Below are 18901 nucleotides of genomic sequence, written 5' to 3'. Positions count from 1 at the left end.
ATATTTTGGCAACTCCATTGCAATTTCCCGGGTCTCGACCCCGACTTTGAATACCACTGCATTAGGGTATGAATGACGTGTGATGCCATTTTTATGACCATGTTATGCCCTTTATTCTGTGATCTACTGACCAGCATTGAAAATGCTTCGAGTGTAGATAGACAAAGACAATTGAACATGCGCTGATCTGATTAGGCCTACAGTGAACATAGATACAGATAACAGGAGACAGGAAATGCAGAAATAATTCATAGATATACATGAGAGACAAGCGCTGTCTATTTTACATAATGATGACAAGCGCGTGCATAGACCTTTTCATATCAAAGTGTGTCGGCAGTATAGTTAGAAGGGCAAAGAAGACAAGACAAAACCCCATAAAAATACAAATATAGTAATATTGACGCACTTTTAATGTACATCATTGCACGTCTTGAACACCGCGTGCACTCGTTCGATGAGAATATGACGTTTACAGGTGAAATTTGAAACACGAAAGAGGGGTGTAGCTAGCCCATAGAGAATGATAGAGGCCTCTAGTGGCCAAACATTGTGGGCGTCCACCATGCTTCCGCTATTTTATAGTAGTCAACAGTGTGAGGATTCCTATGTGTTGTAGAATCAATAGTGAGTCATGGGTAATTGCATACATGGAGTGTGTCTGAAAGTGGGAGTGGCAAAAGAAGATGGCGGATCTACCAAATCCACTAAATTGGGCAGATTTGTTTCCGCTCAGGAATGTTTTACCTGGCTGATTGGGCTGAAAAGAACGAGTTGATTGTTGACAATTGTAGAATGTTAGCAAAGTCTAACCCTTTTGTTATTAGAAAGCATTTTACGGTAAGGTTGTATTTATTTATATTGAACCTTTATTTCATTTAACTAGGCTTGTCAGTTAAAAACAAAATCTTATTTCCAATGACGGCCTACCCCTACCCCAAATAAAATTTGATTTGATTTCCTAAACTTATCCTCATTCTCCTAACCTGCCACTTTAATTTAGCTAACCTGCTGCATTAGTTCTCTTAACCTGTTATGGTCTAACCAATAACAGAGCGCTGATGTTACCTTACACGCACCCCTGTTGATCCACCCACTTATTTTGTAACGCCCACTTTCAGACACAGCACAATGTCCTACCCATGCTGTCACATACGCTATTGTGGCACAGATATAAACATGAGTCCTCTATATATCTCTATGAGCTAGCCTAACCGGAGCCAGCTGTGTCAGATGAATAGAGAGAAATAGGGTGTCATTTGTTCAGAGACTTACACTAACATTACAATTATTGAATTGTCATCGAAATATTTGAATAATGGATTTAAACATTATCCTGTTGCAGCTTCAAACTGACAATGAAGAGGACATTGAAAGGCTTTTGCACCAGTACAACGGAGAGGTGGGTGGGATTCTCCGTGCTTTGACGTCTACCCAAACAAAGTCATTAGCTAGCTAATTTAGCTTGCTAGCTAGCCATCTAAAAACATTTACATAATCATAGCTGCGAAAATGAGTACTAAAACGACATGTCTAGCTAGAACTCCCCTCTTTGCATGGAATCAACGAGTTTAATTCCCATTGTTGTGTTGCAGGAAGTGATTAGCATATTTTCATCACTGCTTGGTTGCTGCTAGTTGGATGGGTGATGTTGTCCAAAGATTGCAGGGTATCTCTTTATAACCATGTGTGCATGCAATGACAGCATGCTTAACGTTATTTGGTAGCTAGTTAACTTTACAGTTTAATTATATTTTGTGTATCTAGCTCCCATTTAGTAACGGCTATTGCAGCTCTTCCTGCGGTGACTTGAGCTTGGTAGCCAACGCGGTTGGTGGCTGTCACTTATACCCAGAACAGAAGTTGCTGATGGAAGGAGCTATAGGAGGATGGGCTCATTGTAATGGCTGGAATGGAATAAATGGACCAGTATCAAACAAATGGAAACTACTTTAGACTCTGTTCCAATTTATTATATTCCAGCCATTACAAACAGCCCATCCTCCTATAGCTCTTCCCACCATCCTCTGACTGAGAGTGTCTGATAGGATATAAGTTGCATTACGATCTTATAGGTAATGCACTCGTAGTTCTGATCAGTTTGCACATCTCTAGTTAATCAACGACCAGCAGCCTCTTCTGCTTATCTGTTACTGTATTTTAGAAGCACATTTATTCCAGATAACATTACTGAGAATATGCTACTTTCTTCATGCACTGTTGCATAGATGAAGGTGGGTGATAAAACACATTTAGCAAAGGAATATGCATTTGACTTTTGTCTCATTGGGCATTGTTTTGTATTTTCAGAATAACCTCACATTTACCTTTGACCCAAAAGGGGAGGATCTACGAAGTGTAAGTAAATGCTCTTTGCGTTGTCTGATGCTTTACTTTCACTTATAGCCTGATGCTTCTGCTCCCTTGTGTGTTTGATGGTGAACCAACAGTCTCTCTCTCCCTGTGCAGAGGCTGTGTCAGGGCCTACTGACTGTGCTGGGGAGGCAGGTTGGGCCCTGCTGTCAGAGTACCTGCCTGGAGACCCTCCGCATTCTGTCCCGAGACAAGCGGGTCCTGGGCCCTGTGGGAACCCGGGAGGGCATGTTGGTCCTGGCCGGGCTGGCCCGGTTGCGGGGGGGAGCGGAAGGGGGTGACAGCATGCAGAGGGAGGTCCAGATAGAGGAGAAAGAGAGGGTAGTGGTGGAGGCCCTCAAGTGCCTGTGTAACGTGGTGTTCAACAGCACAGCAGCGCAGCAGGTGGGTGTCGACGTGCATCTTGCACGGGGTCTGTGTGCCCGCCTGCACGCCGCCCGCACTGGGCGCCACGAGGTGGGCCTGTTCTCTCTGCGCCTGCTCTTCCTGCTCTCGGCGCTGCGACCAGACATCCGGGGGGCACTCCGGAGGGAGCTGTGTGCCGTGGGGCTCCTCAAAGAGGTGCTGGAGTGTACCCTGGATGTACGCTGGGTGGGCCCCTACGAGGTGGCCCCTCTAGACCCCCAGGCCCTGCCCATCCCTGCTGAAGACAATGAGAGGGCCATGGAGGCCCTGAAAGCCCTGTTCAACCTCACACTGTCTGACACTAGTGACGAGGTGAGTTTACACGGTTACACTCAGTCTGTTAAACATTGTTTTTAAAGAGGATATGTACTCTGTGTTTGTGATGTACACTCACCGGACAGTTTATTAGGTTCACGAAAATGCATCACATGGCTTGCTATGTAAAGCAGGCAGACATCGAGGCATTCAGTTACTGTTCGATTAAACATTAGAATGGGCCAAACAAGTGACGTAAGTGACTTTGAGTGTGGTCTGATCGTCGGTCCAGGTGCAGTGGATCCAATGTCTCAAACGGACGCCCTCTGGGATTTTCACGCATTACAGTGTCTAGGGTTTACAGAGAATCCTGCAACAAACAAAAAACATCCAGCCAGCAGCAGTCCTGTGGGTGAAAACAGCTCGTTGATGAGAGGTCGAAGGAAATGGGAAGAATCGTGCAAGCTAACAAACCACAAACAGACAAATAACGGTGCAGTACAGTGGTGTGCAGAACCGCATCTTGGAACGCACAACTTGTCAATTCTTGTCACAGATGGGCTATTGCAACAGATGACCAAACCGGGTTCTACTCCAATTAGCTAAAAACAAGAAGTGGCTCCAGTGGGCACACGATCACCAACACTGGACAATTGAGTGGAAAAACATTGCCTGGTCTGCCGAATACCGGTTCCTGTTGCGTCATGCTGATGGCAGAGTCAGGATTTGGTACAGGCTGTGGAGGTGGCAGTGGTGTTCTGGTGTTGGAATGTTTTCCATGCACACTTTAGGTCCCTTGATACCAATTGAGCAACAAATGTTTCTGACACCTTGTACAATCCATGCCCAAAGAATTCAGGCTGGTCTGTAGGCAAAGGGGGGTCCGAGCCGGTACTAGATGGGTGTACCTAATAAACTCTGTGTGTGTATTCAGAGCTCACAGAAGGCAAGACACTGCAGCCATGAGCACAGTGCATGTGTTTAGAGATACTGCGTGAACATAAATGCATTGCATCGCCCTGGCTGTGGATGGACACATCTCCTTTACATCTCCCCTGTGAATATTTAGAATTCAGCATTGAAGCCACCAAACTTTGCATGCTTTAGTTGAATGTATCAACCAAAGCATGCAAGGTATCAATAGTGTATCAACAAGACTTGGCTTTGTTGAGTGACTGTTGATGCTAGCTCATGGGAACAGACAGCTTCTCTATCCCTTAATGGAAAGCCCTAACAAAACATATGCGGCAATATGAGGTTTATCAGCTATCTGACCTCTCTTAAGCCACTTAGGCACCTTCACAACTTTCTCGATTAGCCATTGGGGGCTAGTGAAATTCTTATGTCACTCAGCCCCTTCAGCATTCGCTCAACCTATAGCATCACAGAATAAAGCAGAGGGACACGTCCCCCTGCTCAATCAAGATATGAATCTGTTGGATCTGGTAATGAATGTCTCTATGACATGCCAATCGTGTCTTTGATAGTTATTTATTTGAGAATAGTTTTCTAATTCAGGCTGGTTAGGATAGCTGTCTGCTTTAACTGCTAGCTCATATTGTGCTTCAATTTGTCCAAATACATTTTTTCCATGCTTGCCTCTCACCATTGTAGCTGACATCTTGAGTCCCTCCCACTTCAGCGTTAATCAGAATAGCCTAGTGTTCACCTCAAAAGTCAATCCCACATGCTCATTTGCATGGCATGGAAAGCCTGTGAGTCAGGTTTTAGGTCTGACCTCAATTTCCAGAGTAAGTCTCTCTTTCGCTCTTTTTCTTTTTGAGATGACCCCTTCCCACTTTTCCCACAGCAAATTTTATCCTGCTTACCCCTACTTGCTTAGACCCTCCCCTCCTTTTGTTTTAACCAGTGAAATGCTTCTGAGGATCATGCTGTTGTACATCCTTCATTTGATAGGATGGTGACCACCAGCTCCGCCTCATCACCGCCGTCATGCGCCATCTATTGATGCAAAAGACTCAGGCAGAGGACAAAACAGAGGAAGCACACAGGTTGGAAACCCTTCTGCTCATTGCTCTCCACACAACAGAGCTAAACTGCATCCTTAAAGTATCAAAGTTAGTGGAGTTAGTATCCTTGCCTGTTTTTAAGACTGATTGACGACACTGTTTTGTGATAGCTGCAGTTGTTTCTAATCTTCAAATGTATCTAACTTGTTTTGTGTATTTTGTATTTTTCTTTCTTGTAATATTTTATGTATACACTGCTATTTCCCTGTTTTACCTTCTTGCCAGGTTACCCTCACAAAATTGGTTTTGAACCTCCAATGGGTCTTACCTGGTTAACTTCTTATGGGCAGGTGGGACGGTAGCGTCCCACCTGGCCCCACATTCGGTGAAATTGCAGAGCACGAAATTCAAACTACATTTCATAAAATCACAAGTGTAATACATCAAAATGAAGCTTAACTTCTTGTTAACCCAGCAGCTGTGTCAAATTTCAAAAAGGCTTCAATCTGGGAGGACGTCGCCTTATATTATAAGTGACAGCCATTGAAAATAGTGGTAGGCTGAAATGTTCTTTTTTTTGGGATGGTTTGTCCTCGGTTTCGCCTGCCATATCAGTACTGTTATCCTCACAGACATTATTTTAACAGTTTTAGAAACGTTTGTTTTCTATCCAAATCTACCAATTATATGCATATCCTAGCTTCTGGGCCTGAGTAACAGGCAGTTTACTTTGGGCACGCTTTTCATCTGGATGTGAAAATACTGCCCCCTACCCAAGAGGTTTTATTTTAATTTGACCTTTATTTAACCAGGTAGGCTAGTTGAGAACAAGTTCTCATTTGCGACCTGGCCAAGATAAAGCATAGCAGTGTGAACAGACAACAACACATAGTTACACATGGAGTAAACAATAAACAAGTCAATAACATAGTAAAAAAATAATCTATATACATTGTGTGCAAAAGGCATGAAGAGGTAGGCAATAAATAGGCCATAGGAGTGAATAATTACAATTTAGCAGATTAACACTGGAGTGATAAATGATCAGATGTGCAGGTAGAGATACTGGTTTGCAAAAGAGCAGAAAAGTAAATTAAAATAAAAACAGTATGGGGATGAGGTAGGTAGATTGGGTGGGCTATATAATGATGGACTATGTACAGCTGCAGCGATCGGTTAGCTGCTCAGATAGCAGATGTTTAAAGTTGGTGAGGGAGATAAAAGTCTCCAACTTCAGCGATTTTTGCAATTCGTTCCAGTCGCAGGCAGCAGAGAACTGGAAGGAAAGGCAAATTAATGATCAGTGAGAGGGAGCGCGTTTTGTTGCCATTGTGAACCGTGAACTGAGATAAGGCGGAGCTTTACCTAGCATAGACGTGTAGATGACCTGGAACCAGTGGGTCTGGCGACGAACATGTAGCGAGGGCCAGCCGACTAGAGCATACAGGTCGCAGTGGTGTAAGGTGCTTTAGTAACAAAACGGATGGCACTGTGATAGACTGCATCCAGTTTGCTGAGTAGAGTATTGGAAGCTATTTTGTAGATGACCTCGCCGAAGTCGAGGAACGGTAGGATAGTCAGTTTTACCAGGGTAAGTTTTGCAGTGTGAGTGAAGGAGGCTTTGTTGCGAAATAGAAAGCTGACTCTAGATCTGATTTGATTACATTAAGTACACATTCATCAGATGGTTCGTGCGAATGAGGATAATTAATTACCATCCGATGATTACTCTCTGTCGTCAACAGTGACAGAATCCAGTTCATGAGAAAGTATAAACTTTAAACCAAGACTGTTTTTAGAGGAAATGTACGCTGAGTGTACAAAACATTAAGAACACCTGCCTCTTTTTTGGGTTGCAACCCCCCCCCACCCCCTTTTGCCCTCAGAACAGCCTCAATTCGTCGGGGCATGGACTCTGCAAGGTGTCGAAAGCGTTCCACATGGATGCTGGCCCATGTTGACTCCAATTCTTCCCACAGTTTTGTCAAGTTGGCTGGCGGTCCTTTGGGTGGTGGACAATTCTTGATACACACAGGAAACTGTTGTGTGTGTGTGAACCCAGCAGCGCTGCAGTTCTTGACACAAACCGGTGCACCTGGCACATACTACCAAACCCCGTTCGGCACTTAAATATTTTATCTTGCCACTTCTCCCTCTGAATGGCACACATACACAATCCATGTCTCAATCGTCTCAAGGCTTAAAAATCTTTCTTTAACCTGTCTCCTCTTCTTAATCTACACTGATTTAAAGTGGATTTATCAAGTAACATCAGTAAGAGCTCATAGACTGACCAGGTGAAAGCTATGTCATGGAAAGCAGGTGTTTTTAATGTTTTGTAGACTCAGTGTATATGGCATTGTCTTATCTGTACATCTCGTTGATGGGAATTAATGACAAAGCTTTCTTTAGAAGGATATACGAGAATGTTTGGCTAGATAGTGGCACTGCATGAGTGTCATGTAGAAGTGATTGATGATACACCCCGTGGCCCTATGGATTCTGTTGTGTCCCTCTGGTCACGGGGGTTTAGCCCATTGTCCAGACTCCAGAGTAGACCTTTAGTACTAGTCTGTTTATACTGAGGAATTAGGTAACCATTTCTTAATGACCATTCATAATAACCAGTACATTAACCACTTTCCTTCCTTCCTTCTCCTCCAGCCACGCAATCAATTTGCTTAGTAACCTGCCTGTGTCTTGTCTGGATGTGCTGATTGATGTGCCCGTCCAGGGGGGCCAGGAGGAGTACAGCGGGAAGAACATGGACGTTGTGCAGGTGCTACTGGACTTCATGGAGAAGAGGATAGACAAGGTAAGAACAGGTGGACCAGAGACATTGTTGCCTATTTGAGATCGACTACATTGCGGTCAGCAAATTAAAAGATGTGGAAATTTTGACCATCCTATTAGTAGCTGGCCACACACCATAGAAATAGAATTGCTTTAATTCCTGAATAATTAGTATTTCTATGAACCACACCACTGCTACAGTGCCTCTGTGGGAATGCTTGTCATCACACGCTTCATGTGTGCCCCATTCCAAGCAGGGCGCCAACTACAAAGAGGGGCTGACCCCAGTTCTCAGCCTGCTGACCGAGGGCTCCAGGTACCACAGGGAGATCCGCAGATACATCAAGACACAGGTACTGGAGCTGGAGTGGCCTCAGACAAACACACTTTCTGTGTATTTTGTCATCTGTCCTGATCCAGACACACAAAGTGATGCCAAATTAAGGTCTTTAAAACCTCTTGAGTGGGATATGAAATGCATATTGATGACAGATCTTGGTGACATCTCATTGATATTGTTAAAACATGTCTTCTAACTAAATCCAGCTGTGACGCATCATGCGCTGGCCTGATCACTCCGTTCAGAAGTCTAGTGTACTACCGTGTCAGTTTTCATTGTGGCTCAGCCGCCATTGGCTGTGTGTGTTTCCAGGTGCTGCCCCCTCTGAAGGAGGTCAAGGTCCGGCCGGAGATCGGGTCCGCCATCAGGAACAAACTGGTGCGTCTCATGACCCACGTGGACATGGGTGTGAAGCAGAGCGCAGCAGAGTTCCTATTTGTCCTCTGCAAAGAGAACGGTGAGAGAGCGAAAGAGGGAGATGGAGCACGCTGTATGAGTTGGCGAAGTTGAGTTTCACACTGAAATGTGTTAATGTCAATGCAACCCTGATGTATAAATCCTACATACAGTAGTGATGTACTGATCCCCTGCCCCCCTCTATTCTTCCAGTGGACAACCTGTTGAAGTACACAGGGTATGGTAATGCAGCAGGACTCCTGGTGGCTCGAGGCCTGCTGGCAGGGGGGCGGGGAGAGACAAAGTATTCAGATGACGAAGACTCTGACACTGAAGAGTACAAATCGGCTAAACCTTTGTGAGTAGGCAGGAGCTTTAAATATAGGACCATAGACACGCATGAATTGATTTGAATTGCTAAATGTAGGGATGAATTGTTGGGTTGGCTTTATGGTGTGTCGTTAAAGTGACCAGTATATTGATTTACTTTTAACTACAGCATAATCCATAGGGCCAAGGGGTGTATCATCAATCAATTTTACATGACACCCCTTCTGTGAAAGACTCAATCTAAAACATTCAGGACAGCCTAGCATTTGGTCATAATCACCGAAGTCTTCCCTCTGTCTTATCTGTTCTGTTGTCTCTCTGTCTGTCTCAGCATCAACCCCATCACGGGCCACGTGGAGGAACCCATGCCTAACCCCATAGAAGAGATGACTGAGGAGCAGAAAGAGTACGAGGCCCAGGAACTAGTCAACATGTTCGACAAGTTGTCAAGGTAATCCAACCACCATACAACCTCATCATGTATGAATGCAACAACAATGTTTGCCATAGTAACTCATTGTAACATTGTAACACTCTATGCCAGATGATTAACCTCTCTGGACTATACAGCTGTGTATCCTGTTTGAATGATCCCCTATGGCTTATTATTTATCCCCCTTAACCTGAACGTCTGCGGTCTTCATTCACATTGACCTTTCCTTAGCGAACAGAACCTAGCGCTAGTCAAAGAATGATGCGGATGAGAGGCTGAGCGACACTGAGTGCCCTGCCAACCAGTTCATTAGAGAAAGAATCTCCTGCCGTTAGCCCTGGTGCGCAATTAGACCCCGGCCTTAACGCCGCCTCCGTCCCTGCATTCAGCTGGAGTCGATGGAAGCCGTCGGCATGTCGCTGCAGCATCATTACCAGCACGCCATTAATTAGCGTCCTAATTAGACCACACAGTGGGGTCGGCAGCCATCGGCTCCTTTCTACTCCTTTATGTGGCGCTTTGTCAGGGTTTATAATAACATATACGTGTCTACCTCCCTTTATTCAGCTTCTCATTCAGCCTAGGTGCCAAACATTGTCTGCTAACTGACAGGGGAGTGGGACTGCAACATAGGTACAATTATAGAGGGAGTCATGGGGGTGGAGGGCTGAATACATTTACAGGCACAAGAAAAGCTGACATTGTCATTGTTCAGCCACAGACTGGGGGTTGAGTCGTAATGAGACGCGTGTGCCTGTCTACAAGAGGCAGATTCCTTTCCTCTAAAGCCAGATCCATCCTCCTCTTGTATCTCTATTCTGCTGTGTTTCGGTCGGTGTCAAGGAGACATCGCAAAGAGGGAGAGGTTCATGACAGGGTTTCATCCCAAATGGCACCCTATTCCCTATATAGTGCACTACTTTTGACCAGGGCTAAGACTATACAGGGATTAGGGTGCCATTTGGGATGCACCCATAGTCGCCAGCCACTGCCCTACCTACCCAACATCCCACGATGGGCTCTCAGGAGATGGCTCAGGGCCCCGTAAGAATGTGCTTTCTGTCGCTGCTTAACCGCTCCTACAATTAACACATGCTCGGAGTCTGACCCCCTACACACACACACCCTCCCTCATAGTTACATCTGCTGGTCTGTGTGTCCTCAGTGCAGAGTGGGTAACAGGACCGGATGCACCATGGGTCCTGGATGGCAGGGAGCTTGGCCCCAGTGATTTACTGGACTGTACACACTACCCTCTATAGCACCTCGCGGTCGGATGCCAAGCAGTTGCAATACCAAGGGGTGATGCAGCCAGTCAAGATGCTCGCAATAGTGCAGCTGTAGAACTTTGAGGCGTTGTCGTGCCTTCTTCGCGACTGTTAGTTTATATGGACCATGATAATTCCTTAGTGATGTGGACACAGAGGAACTTGATGCTCTCGACCCACTCCACTACAGCCCTGTCGTTGTGGATTGGGGCGTGTTTTTTGAGGATCTGGGTACCCAACTTTCTTGGTGTGTTTGCATAGTTTGTTGGTGAGGTGGACACCAAGGAACTTGAAACTCTCGACCCGCTCCACTACAGCGTGTTCGGCCCTCCTTTTCCTGTAGTACATGATCATCTCCTTTGCCTTGCTCATCTTGAGGGAGAGGTTGTTGTCCAGGCACCACACTGCCAGGTCTCTGACCTCCCTAAATGTCCTGGTAATCTGTCTGTAAACCCGGTGGCCTCGACTACAGTGCCAGATCAGTCGCCAGGAACAGCTGGTGATCTCAGGCATGGTTCTGTGTTGCTTGCCTCGAAGCGAGCATAGAAGGAATTTATCTTGTCTGGTAGGCTTCCATTTGTAATCCATGATAGTTTGCAACCCCTGTCACATCCGACGAGCGTCTGAGCCGGTGTAGAAGTATTCGATCTTAGTCCTATATTGATGTTTTGACTGTTTGGTGGCTCGTCTGAGGTCGTAGCGGGATTTATTATAAGCATCTGGATTAGTGTCCCAATCCTTGAAAGCAGCAGCTCTACCCTTTAGCGCATGTAATCCATGGCTTCTGGTGGGGATATGTACATACGTACGCTCACTGTGGGGAGGACATTGTCGATGCACTTATTAATGAAGCCGGTGACTAATGTGGTAAACTCCTCAATGTTATCGGATGAATCCTGGAACATATTCCAGTCTGTGCTAGTGAAACAGTCCTGCAGCTTAGCATCCCTTTCATCGGACCACTTCCGTATTGAGCGTGTCACTGGTACTTCCTGTTTGAGTTTTAGCTTGAAGCAGGAATCTGGAGGATAGAGTTATGCACAGATTTGCCAAATGGAGGGCAAGGAAGTGCTTTGTATGCATTTATGTGTGTAATGTAAAGGTGATCTAGTTTGTTTTGTTTTTGCCACTAGTTACACAGGTGACATGCTATTAAAACTTAGGTTATACAGATGTCAGTTTCCCTGCATTAAAATCACTGCTGCCCCTGGACGTGCATTTTCTTGTTTCCATATGGCCCGATACAGCTCGTTGAGTGCGATCTTAGTGTCAACATCGGTTTGTGGTGGTAAATAGACAGCTACAAAAAATCTTGGTAAATAGTATGGTCTGCAGTTTATCTTGAGGTATTCTAACATAGGCAAGCAAAACCTTGAGACTTCATTAAGATTAGAGATTGCACACCAGCTGTTAACAAAGAGACCCACACACCTCCACCCTTAACCTTACCCGAAGCTGCCGTTTGGTCTCAACGATGCATATAAAAACCAGCTAGATGTATATTTATGTCCTTATTCAGCCACGACTCCAAGAAACATAGAATATTACAGTTATTCAGGTTCTGTTGATAGGATAGTCTCGAACGGAGCTTGTCCAGTTTGTTCTCTATTGATTGTACGTTCGCCAATAGAATTCTGTCTGAAACCGTCTGAGATGCTGAAGTGTTCTTGGGAACCGTTTGGTTGTGTTACTGTTTTCAGTGCGTCTGTTTTTCTGAAGTAGGCTAAACCTCAAAGACAAAAGACATTAGATAACATTTCCTTTGTTCCGTATTAATATCACACAAACAAAATATTACTTTGCTCACTGCCCTATTTTACCAAGACTTCTTTATCATAGTCTTCCTGAGCTTCCTGGGGAGGAACCAGGAATGATATATTCATTTGTGTTTGAATAGTGCAAATGGGGCCTTGGTTTTAAGGCTTTGATTGGCTAATTCTGTGACTGATATCACATCTGAGAGGGAGCTGGTGGCACACAGTGCAGATATAATTGGATTAGGATAGAGGGCCTGGTGTGGCTTTGAGGAGATCAGACAGAGCACTGATCCTGTAATTAAACTGATCCGCTGAAGAGGGGGGAAGGGGAGATGACCAACAAGTGTGTGAGAGAGTGTGTGTTTGAGTGAATTAAGGAGGGAAGGGTCGTCATCCAGGGTCCTTGTGTGCCGGATGTAAGAGAAAAGAAAGATGTACCACCACCACTCAACAATGGGCCTGTTTAGAAAGTGCAGAATACTTAACACAAAGGGTGTTGAGGTTCAAAGCAGCACAGGTGGATTTTGGCAACAGATTGGTCCACCAAATTAAACAAGTGGGCATTGGACACTCCATTGTGTCATGTGGAAGAGGATGATTCCTGAATCCACACCTGGGATTAAGCATCTGCTGAATGACTAAACATGTATATATTTGTGGAATGTCCCAATTTCCTGTTAAGTGTCTTTGTATGGTTCCATAACTTTTGTTTCCGCCATCATTTTAAGAAGACTGGCCTTTACATACAGCAGCAGATTTTTGCTGTATTTGTTTTGCAGTAGCTAAGCTGCAGAAACGGCATCCTCTTCTCAGCCATGAGTGACTAGTCTGTGAGACTGTTTTCTCTGCACTTCCGCTCTGTTGGTTAGACGTGTAACTATCACTCCACAGTGACTTTCTCCTGCAGTGGTTTCCAAACTGTGTTGTGAATATCATATTCTTATGACCCCGCAAATGGACCCAAAAATGTTTCTAATCACCATCAGAACACTGTCTTGTTCATTTTGAAACCTCAACTTCAGGTAGTCCCGGCCTGCTACTGTTTTCTTCCGTTTGGTGCCTAGAGAATAGTGTTTGTAATGTTTGTTTCTGTGCTCCACAGGCAGCAGCTGATTAGGCCCATGGGGGTGAGGCGGGATGGCTCACTGGCGCCCCTAGAGGAGGCTCTGAGACAGCCCACAACTGACAGCTGCAGTTCAGACTCAGACTAGAGCCACTACCACCCCAGACCCCATATACCTATAATAGGCTGTGTCCAACACAGTTCCCATTTCCTCACACCCCTGTCAGTCTGGCTGTCAGACTGAAGGGGCCTTGCCCCGGCCTTTCCCCATAGGCTGTTCTGTTCTCTAAAGCTGACTTATGCCTGACTTGATACGACACAGGACAGGATTAAGGTCGAGCACATGTTCCGACCACACCATTGTTACTACTTAAATGTATTTTTATTTGATGTACCATTTCTCTGCTCAGTGTTCTCAAATTTGATAGAATGGAAGATTAGCTCTTAATCAAATTGTACTGTAATCTGTATAGATGTGAATCATTGGAAAGCATGGTAGCCGGGGTGGGGTTTGACCAAATTTGACTTGGATAGGAAATCATTCCTTAGATATAATTATGTAGATTTTGTTCTTTATATGTTTAAAGTGTCAATATTTATAAGGATGAGAAGTCTTTTTGTTGTTTTGTTGTTGTAACATCTAGTGCTACGATGATCAGAGCAGTAGACACTGGTTTTACAGTACCAGTCAAAGGTTCTTTATTTTTACTATTTTCTACATTGTAGAATAATAGAAGATATCAAAACTATGAAATAACACATGGAATCATGTAGTAACCAAAATTGTTAACCAAATCAAAATGTATTTGAGATTCTTCAAAGTAGCCACCCATTGCCTTTATGACAGCTTTGCACACTCTTGGCATTCTCTCAACCAGCTTCACCTGGAATGCTTTTCCAACAGTCTTGAAGGAGTTCCCACATATGCTGAGCACTCGTTGGCTACTTTTCCTTCACTCTGCGGTCCAACTTATCCCTAACCATCTCAATTGGGTTGAGGTTGGGTGATTGTGGAGGCCAGGTCATCAGATGCAGCATTCCATCACTTTCCTTCTGGGTCAAATAGCCCTTACACTTCCAGGCTGTGTGTTTTGGGTCATTGTCCCGTTGAAAAACAAATGATAGTCCCACTAAGTGCAAACCAGCTGGGATGGCAAATTGCTGCAGAATGCTGTGGTGGCCATGCTGGTTAAGTGTGCCTTGAATTCTAAATAAATCACAACAGTGTCACCAGCAAAGCTTTGGGCTGCAATTTCTGAGGCTGGTAACTCTAATGAACTTATCCTCTGCAGCAGAGGTAAATCTGGGTCTTCCTTTCCTGTGGTGCCTCATGTGAGCCAGTTTCATCATAGCGCTTGATGTTTTTTGCGACTGCACTTGAAGAACTTTCAAAGTTCTTGAAATGTTCTGCATTGACTGACATTGATGTGGTAAAGTAATGATGGACTGTCATTTTCCCTTCCCTTATGAGTTTTTCTTGCCATAATATGGACTTGGTATTTTACCAATTAGGGCTATCTTCTGTACCCTGTCACAACAATTGATTGGCTCAAACACATTAAGGAAAGAAATTCCACAAATTAACTTTTTAACAAGGCACACCTGTTAATTGAAATGCATTCCTGGTGACTACCTCATGAAGCTGGTTTAGAGAATGCCAAGATTGTGCAAAGCTGTCAAGGAAAATGGTGGCTACATTTTGAAGAATGTAAAATATATTTAGATCTGTACAACACTTTTTTTGGTTACTACATGATTCCACATGTGTTATTTCATAGTTATGATGTCTTCACTATTATTCTACAATGAAGAAAAAACCTTGAATGAGTAGGTGTGTCCAAATTTTTGACTGGTACTGTCCATCGGAGTGTCTGAAGTCAATGGAGAGAAATAATGAGATGCATGAAGTCGGGCAGTAATTTTGCCACCAGTCTGATGTGTATGCTTCTGAAACAGTCCAGGCAAATGAATTATTTATTATTATTTTATATCAGTGGACATATATCACAGCTGTATACAGTTTATTTTAAACCTGAAATTTGTTGCAATTTCTTTAAGTGTGTAATTTACTTTATAAGCACACTCAAGACCCAAGGAATAGTCAAAGCTAAAGGGGAAAAACTGCAACATATTCCAATTTCCTATGGTGGCTGATTTGGTATTTGGATGGTTTCTACCTTACCCATTGGACTCTTAACATTCAGAAATGTGTTAAAATGACTTTTCTAAATATTACTTTTTTAATTTGACAAATTCTGCATGGTGTTAAAATGATAGAAAAATCTTACAGATTTAACTATTTTGAAGATGCCATTGATTTTATATATGTAGATACTGAGTTACATTTCCTTGAATATTATATATGGCTGCATATCGAATAGATGCATAGGCCTTCTGTACAGTTTGAGTTTATAACATTGTTGACCATCTCTCCATTTGAAGAAAATGGGATGGTTGAGGGTATGGTTCTTTGGTTAGTGCACAGTACCGCTATCTCAAGTGTGTCAAGTGCAGTCATGGCATGTGTGGAGAGTATTCCTTTAGCTTCCTTTATACCTGGTGCTAACATGTTCTGATTTCATCCACATTTTGATTTGAACTGGATTATATTTTTCAGTTGAAGAAAACCACATTTGAACTAAATGGTATATTTATAGCCCTTCCATTAAAGGGCATCAGTGCCTAGTCCAATGCACTAGCAAGGGGAGGGCACCACTTAATTTTTTTCATATATATATATATATATATATATTATATATATAGCTGTTCAGTCAGTGATTGACTACAAGCATTGCATCAACCAAAGGTTTTGCGTCACCTCATTGACTTTGAGGTCAGGCACCAAATTCCTATCATTTGACGTGGTTATCTATGTTAAACACCTATCCAAGCATTGTGAGATCTGGCAGGCATCTGCAATGTAGTCGGGCAAGAATGCCACCAAAGTCAGATTATGGGCTCTTCAATCTGTATTGATCAAGAGTTGAGGCATCTGCATACTAGGTCCGGTTTGCTCCTAGCGGAACTCGCCAAGGCGAATTGAGCACCTGTGCCTTGCATATTCCCTTAAAAGACCTTCGCAATCGTAATGTTTGTCCCTCTTGTAGCCAGTTTATATGTCCTCAATAATTAATCGAAAATGATTATTAATTGTTACGTTTTTTTCCTAGGAGATCTTAGTCACGCAATTTTACATCAAACTAATGTTAGGTTCAGTATTTCAAGTGAAAAAACAAGTAGTCTCGTTGAATGGCAACGTACTTAATTGAAGAATCACTACAGTTGACCAATCACTGACAAAGGAGTGTATTTAGGCTTCCTCAAGAAAAAATGTGGATGAACAATGTCGTCATATATGCACAAACTGTTTCAGATGAGGAGCATGCAGATGCCTTTACACGCTAGAAATGTAAAGGTAATTTTTGAATGAGCCAACATATGCAGCGTTAACCGTGATTGCAGTCTCCACGAGTGCAGGAACATTGTCTTTAACTTCCACAATACAGATGGAATAGAGCCCTAGAAATGTACATTAATGTCTCATTCCAAAATCATGGAGTTGGTCCCCCCTTTGCTATAACAGCCTCCACTCTTCTGGAAGGCTTTTCACTAGATGTTGGAACATTGCTGCAGGGACTTGCTTCCATTCAGCCACAATAGCATTAGTGAGGTCGGGCACTGGTGTTGACCAATTAGGCCTGGCTTGCAGTCGGCGTTCTAATTCATCCTAAAGGTGTTTGATGGGATTAATGTCAGGGCTCTGAGCAGGCCAGTCGAGTTCTTCCACTCTGATCGACAAACCAGTATGGACCTCACTTTGTGCATTGTCATGCTGAAGCAGGAATGAGCCTGCCACAAAGTTGGCAGCACAGAATCGTCTAGAATGTCATTTAAGATTTCCCTTCACTGGAACTAAGGGGCCAAGCCGAACCATAAAAGACAGCCACCAGACCAGTATTATTCAGCCACCAAACTTTAGTTGGCCCACCCTCCCTCGGGCAGGTAGCTTTCTCCTGGCTTCTGCCAAACCCAGCCAAATCACTCCAGAGAGCGCGTTTTCACTGCTACAGAGTCCAATGGCGGTGAGCTTTACACCACTCCAGCCGACATTGCGCATGGTGATCGTAGGCTGCTCGGCCATGGAAACCCATTTCATGAAGCTCCCTACGACCAGTTATTGTGCTGATGTTGTTTCCAGAGGCAGTTTAACTCAGTTGTGAGTGTTGCAATAGAGGACAAAGGTGCTACAGTACTCGGCAGTACCGTTCTGTGAGGTTGTGTGGCCTACCACTTAGCGGCTGAGCTGTTGTTGCTCCTTGATGTTTCCAATCCACAATAACAGCATTTACAGTTGACCGAGGTAGCTCTAGCAGGGCAGACATTTGACACTGACTTATTAGACTGGTGGCATCCTATGACAGTGCAGTGTTGAAAGTCATGGCTCTTCAGTAAGGCCATTCTACTGACAATGTTTGTCTATGGAGATTGCATGGCTCTGTGCTCGATTTTATACACCTGTCAGCAATGTGTGGCTGAAATCCACAAATTTGAAGGGGTGTCCACATACTTTTGTATATATAGTGTATGCTGGGTAGACTGTTAAACAAAAAACGCATTGAGATTTGAACTGGAAACCTTGTTGCAACCCACATTTTAACGCAGTCCAATCTACCTATCTGCAAGCCTTTTATTTCACTCTCACGAAGATCTGCTCACTGAGCTTTCATCCACCAATCAGTCCCGGCTACCTCCGGAGGTGGTCGGAATGATGATCTGCTTTTAAAAAATGTCTATACTGTTCTAAAAATGTGGGCACAATCAGAATGTGGAAAAGGACACCGGACCAATGTTGGCACCAGGTGTAAACAGGGCTCATGAGGAAAGTGTTAAATTACAATTATTACAGAGTGAGTAACTCAGTTAATGAGAACAGAGATTTGAAAATGGTTTTCCTTGGTAAATGACCACTACTATCTGCTCACTCTAGCTAGAACATAATGAACTTGTAAAATAATACTGTAACTATACTCCCTGTCAGTTGTTGCCTGACTACCCCAACTCCTTTCAGCTGCCAAACACTACGCCATGATCAGACATTGTTTCTTCTCTACCTTGAGTCTAGATCTGATGCCGTGTTCAAAAACAACTGGGAACTCAGATCGCTAACTTCCGAGTGAAAAACAGTTTGGGAATACTTTTTTTTGAACGGTCATTCAACTTGGAACCTGGCATCTTTCTAGAGCTCAGACTTTCTGACCTGAAGAACACTGACATGATTTGACTTCGGTTTTTTTTCAGTTACCAGTTTTGAAAGCACCAAGAGTACCTCCAAGATGTTTTTAGGAGAGAACTTTCGATTTGAAACTTTTGATTGGTCCCAGAAACCGATTGGGTTGGGTCAGCGTGAGAACACACGTGGGTAAAGCAGAGGTTTGAAAATGTGTCATTGGCTATGCTAGTCTGATTGGTTAGAGATGATCCAATCAATAACTTTTTGTACAATACCCCTGAAATGTTG

The 18901-nt window shown here is 43.8% G+C and overlaps 1 protein-coding gene across 4 annotated transcripts; it reads left to right on the top strand.

Moving 5' to 3' along the window:
- The first annotated feature begins 694 nt into the window (after window positions 1–694).
- LOC118395808 (synembryn-B-like) lies at window positions 695–15421 on the top strand. Of its 4 annotated transcripts, none has more exons than XM_035789758.2 (11): window positions 695–840; window positions 1346–1402; window positions 2311–2358; window positions 2470–3090; window positions 4951–5045; window positions 7668–7818; window positions 8054–8149; window positions 8449–8593; window positions 8746–8890; window positions 9194–9313; window positions 13423–15421. In XM_035789758.2, exons 1-11 carry the CDS (start codon window positions 739–741, stop codon window positions 13529–13531), a joined length of 1689 nt encoding a protein of 562 aa, XP_035645651.1. In that variant the 5' UTR covers window positions 695–738; the 3' UTR covers window positions 13532–15421. The 4 variants fall into 4 exon arrangements, with proteins under 4 accessions (XP_035645651.1, XP_035645650.1, XP_035645652.1 ...); XM_035789757.2 differs by having other exon boundaries at window positions 8051–8149; XM_035789759.2 differs by lacking the exon at window positions 695–840 and having other exon boundaries at window positions 1142–1402; window positions 8051–8149.
- Window positions 15422–18901: the final 3480 nt, after the last annotated feature.

The sequence above is a fragment of the Oncorhynchus keta genome, chromosome 17 (assembly GCF_023373465.1).
Source record: "Oncorhynchus keta strain PuntledgeMale-10-30-2019 chromosome 17, Oket_V2, whole genome shotgun sequence".
Taxonomy (NCBI): domain Eukaryota; kingdom Metazoa; phylum Chordata; class Actinopteri; order Salmoniformes; family Salmonidae; genus Oncorhynchus; species Oncorhynchus keta.
This window is presented reverse-complemented; position numbering and strand designations above follow the sequence as displayed.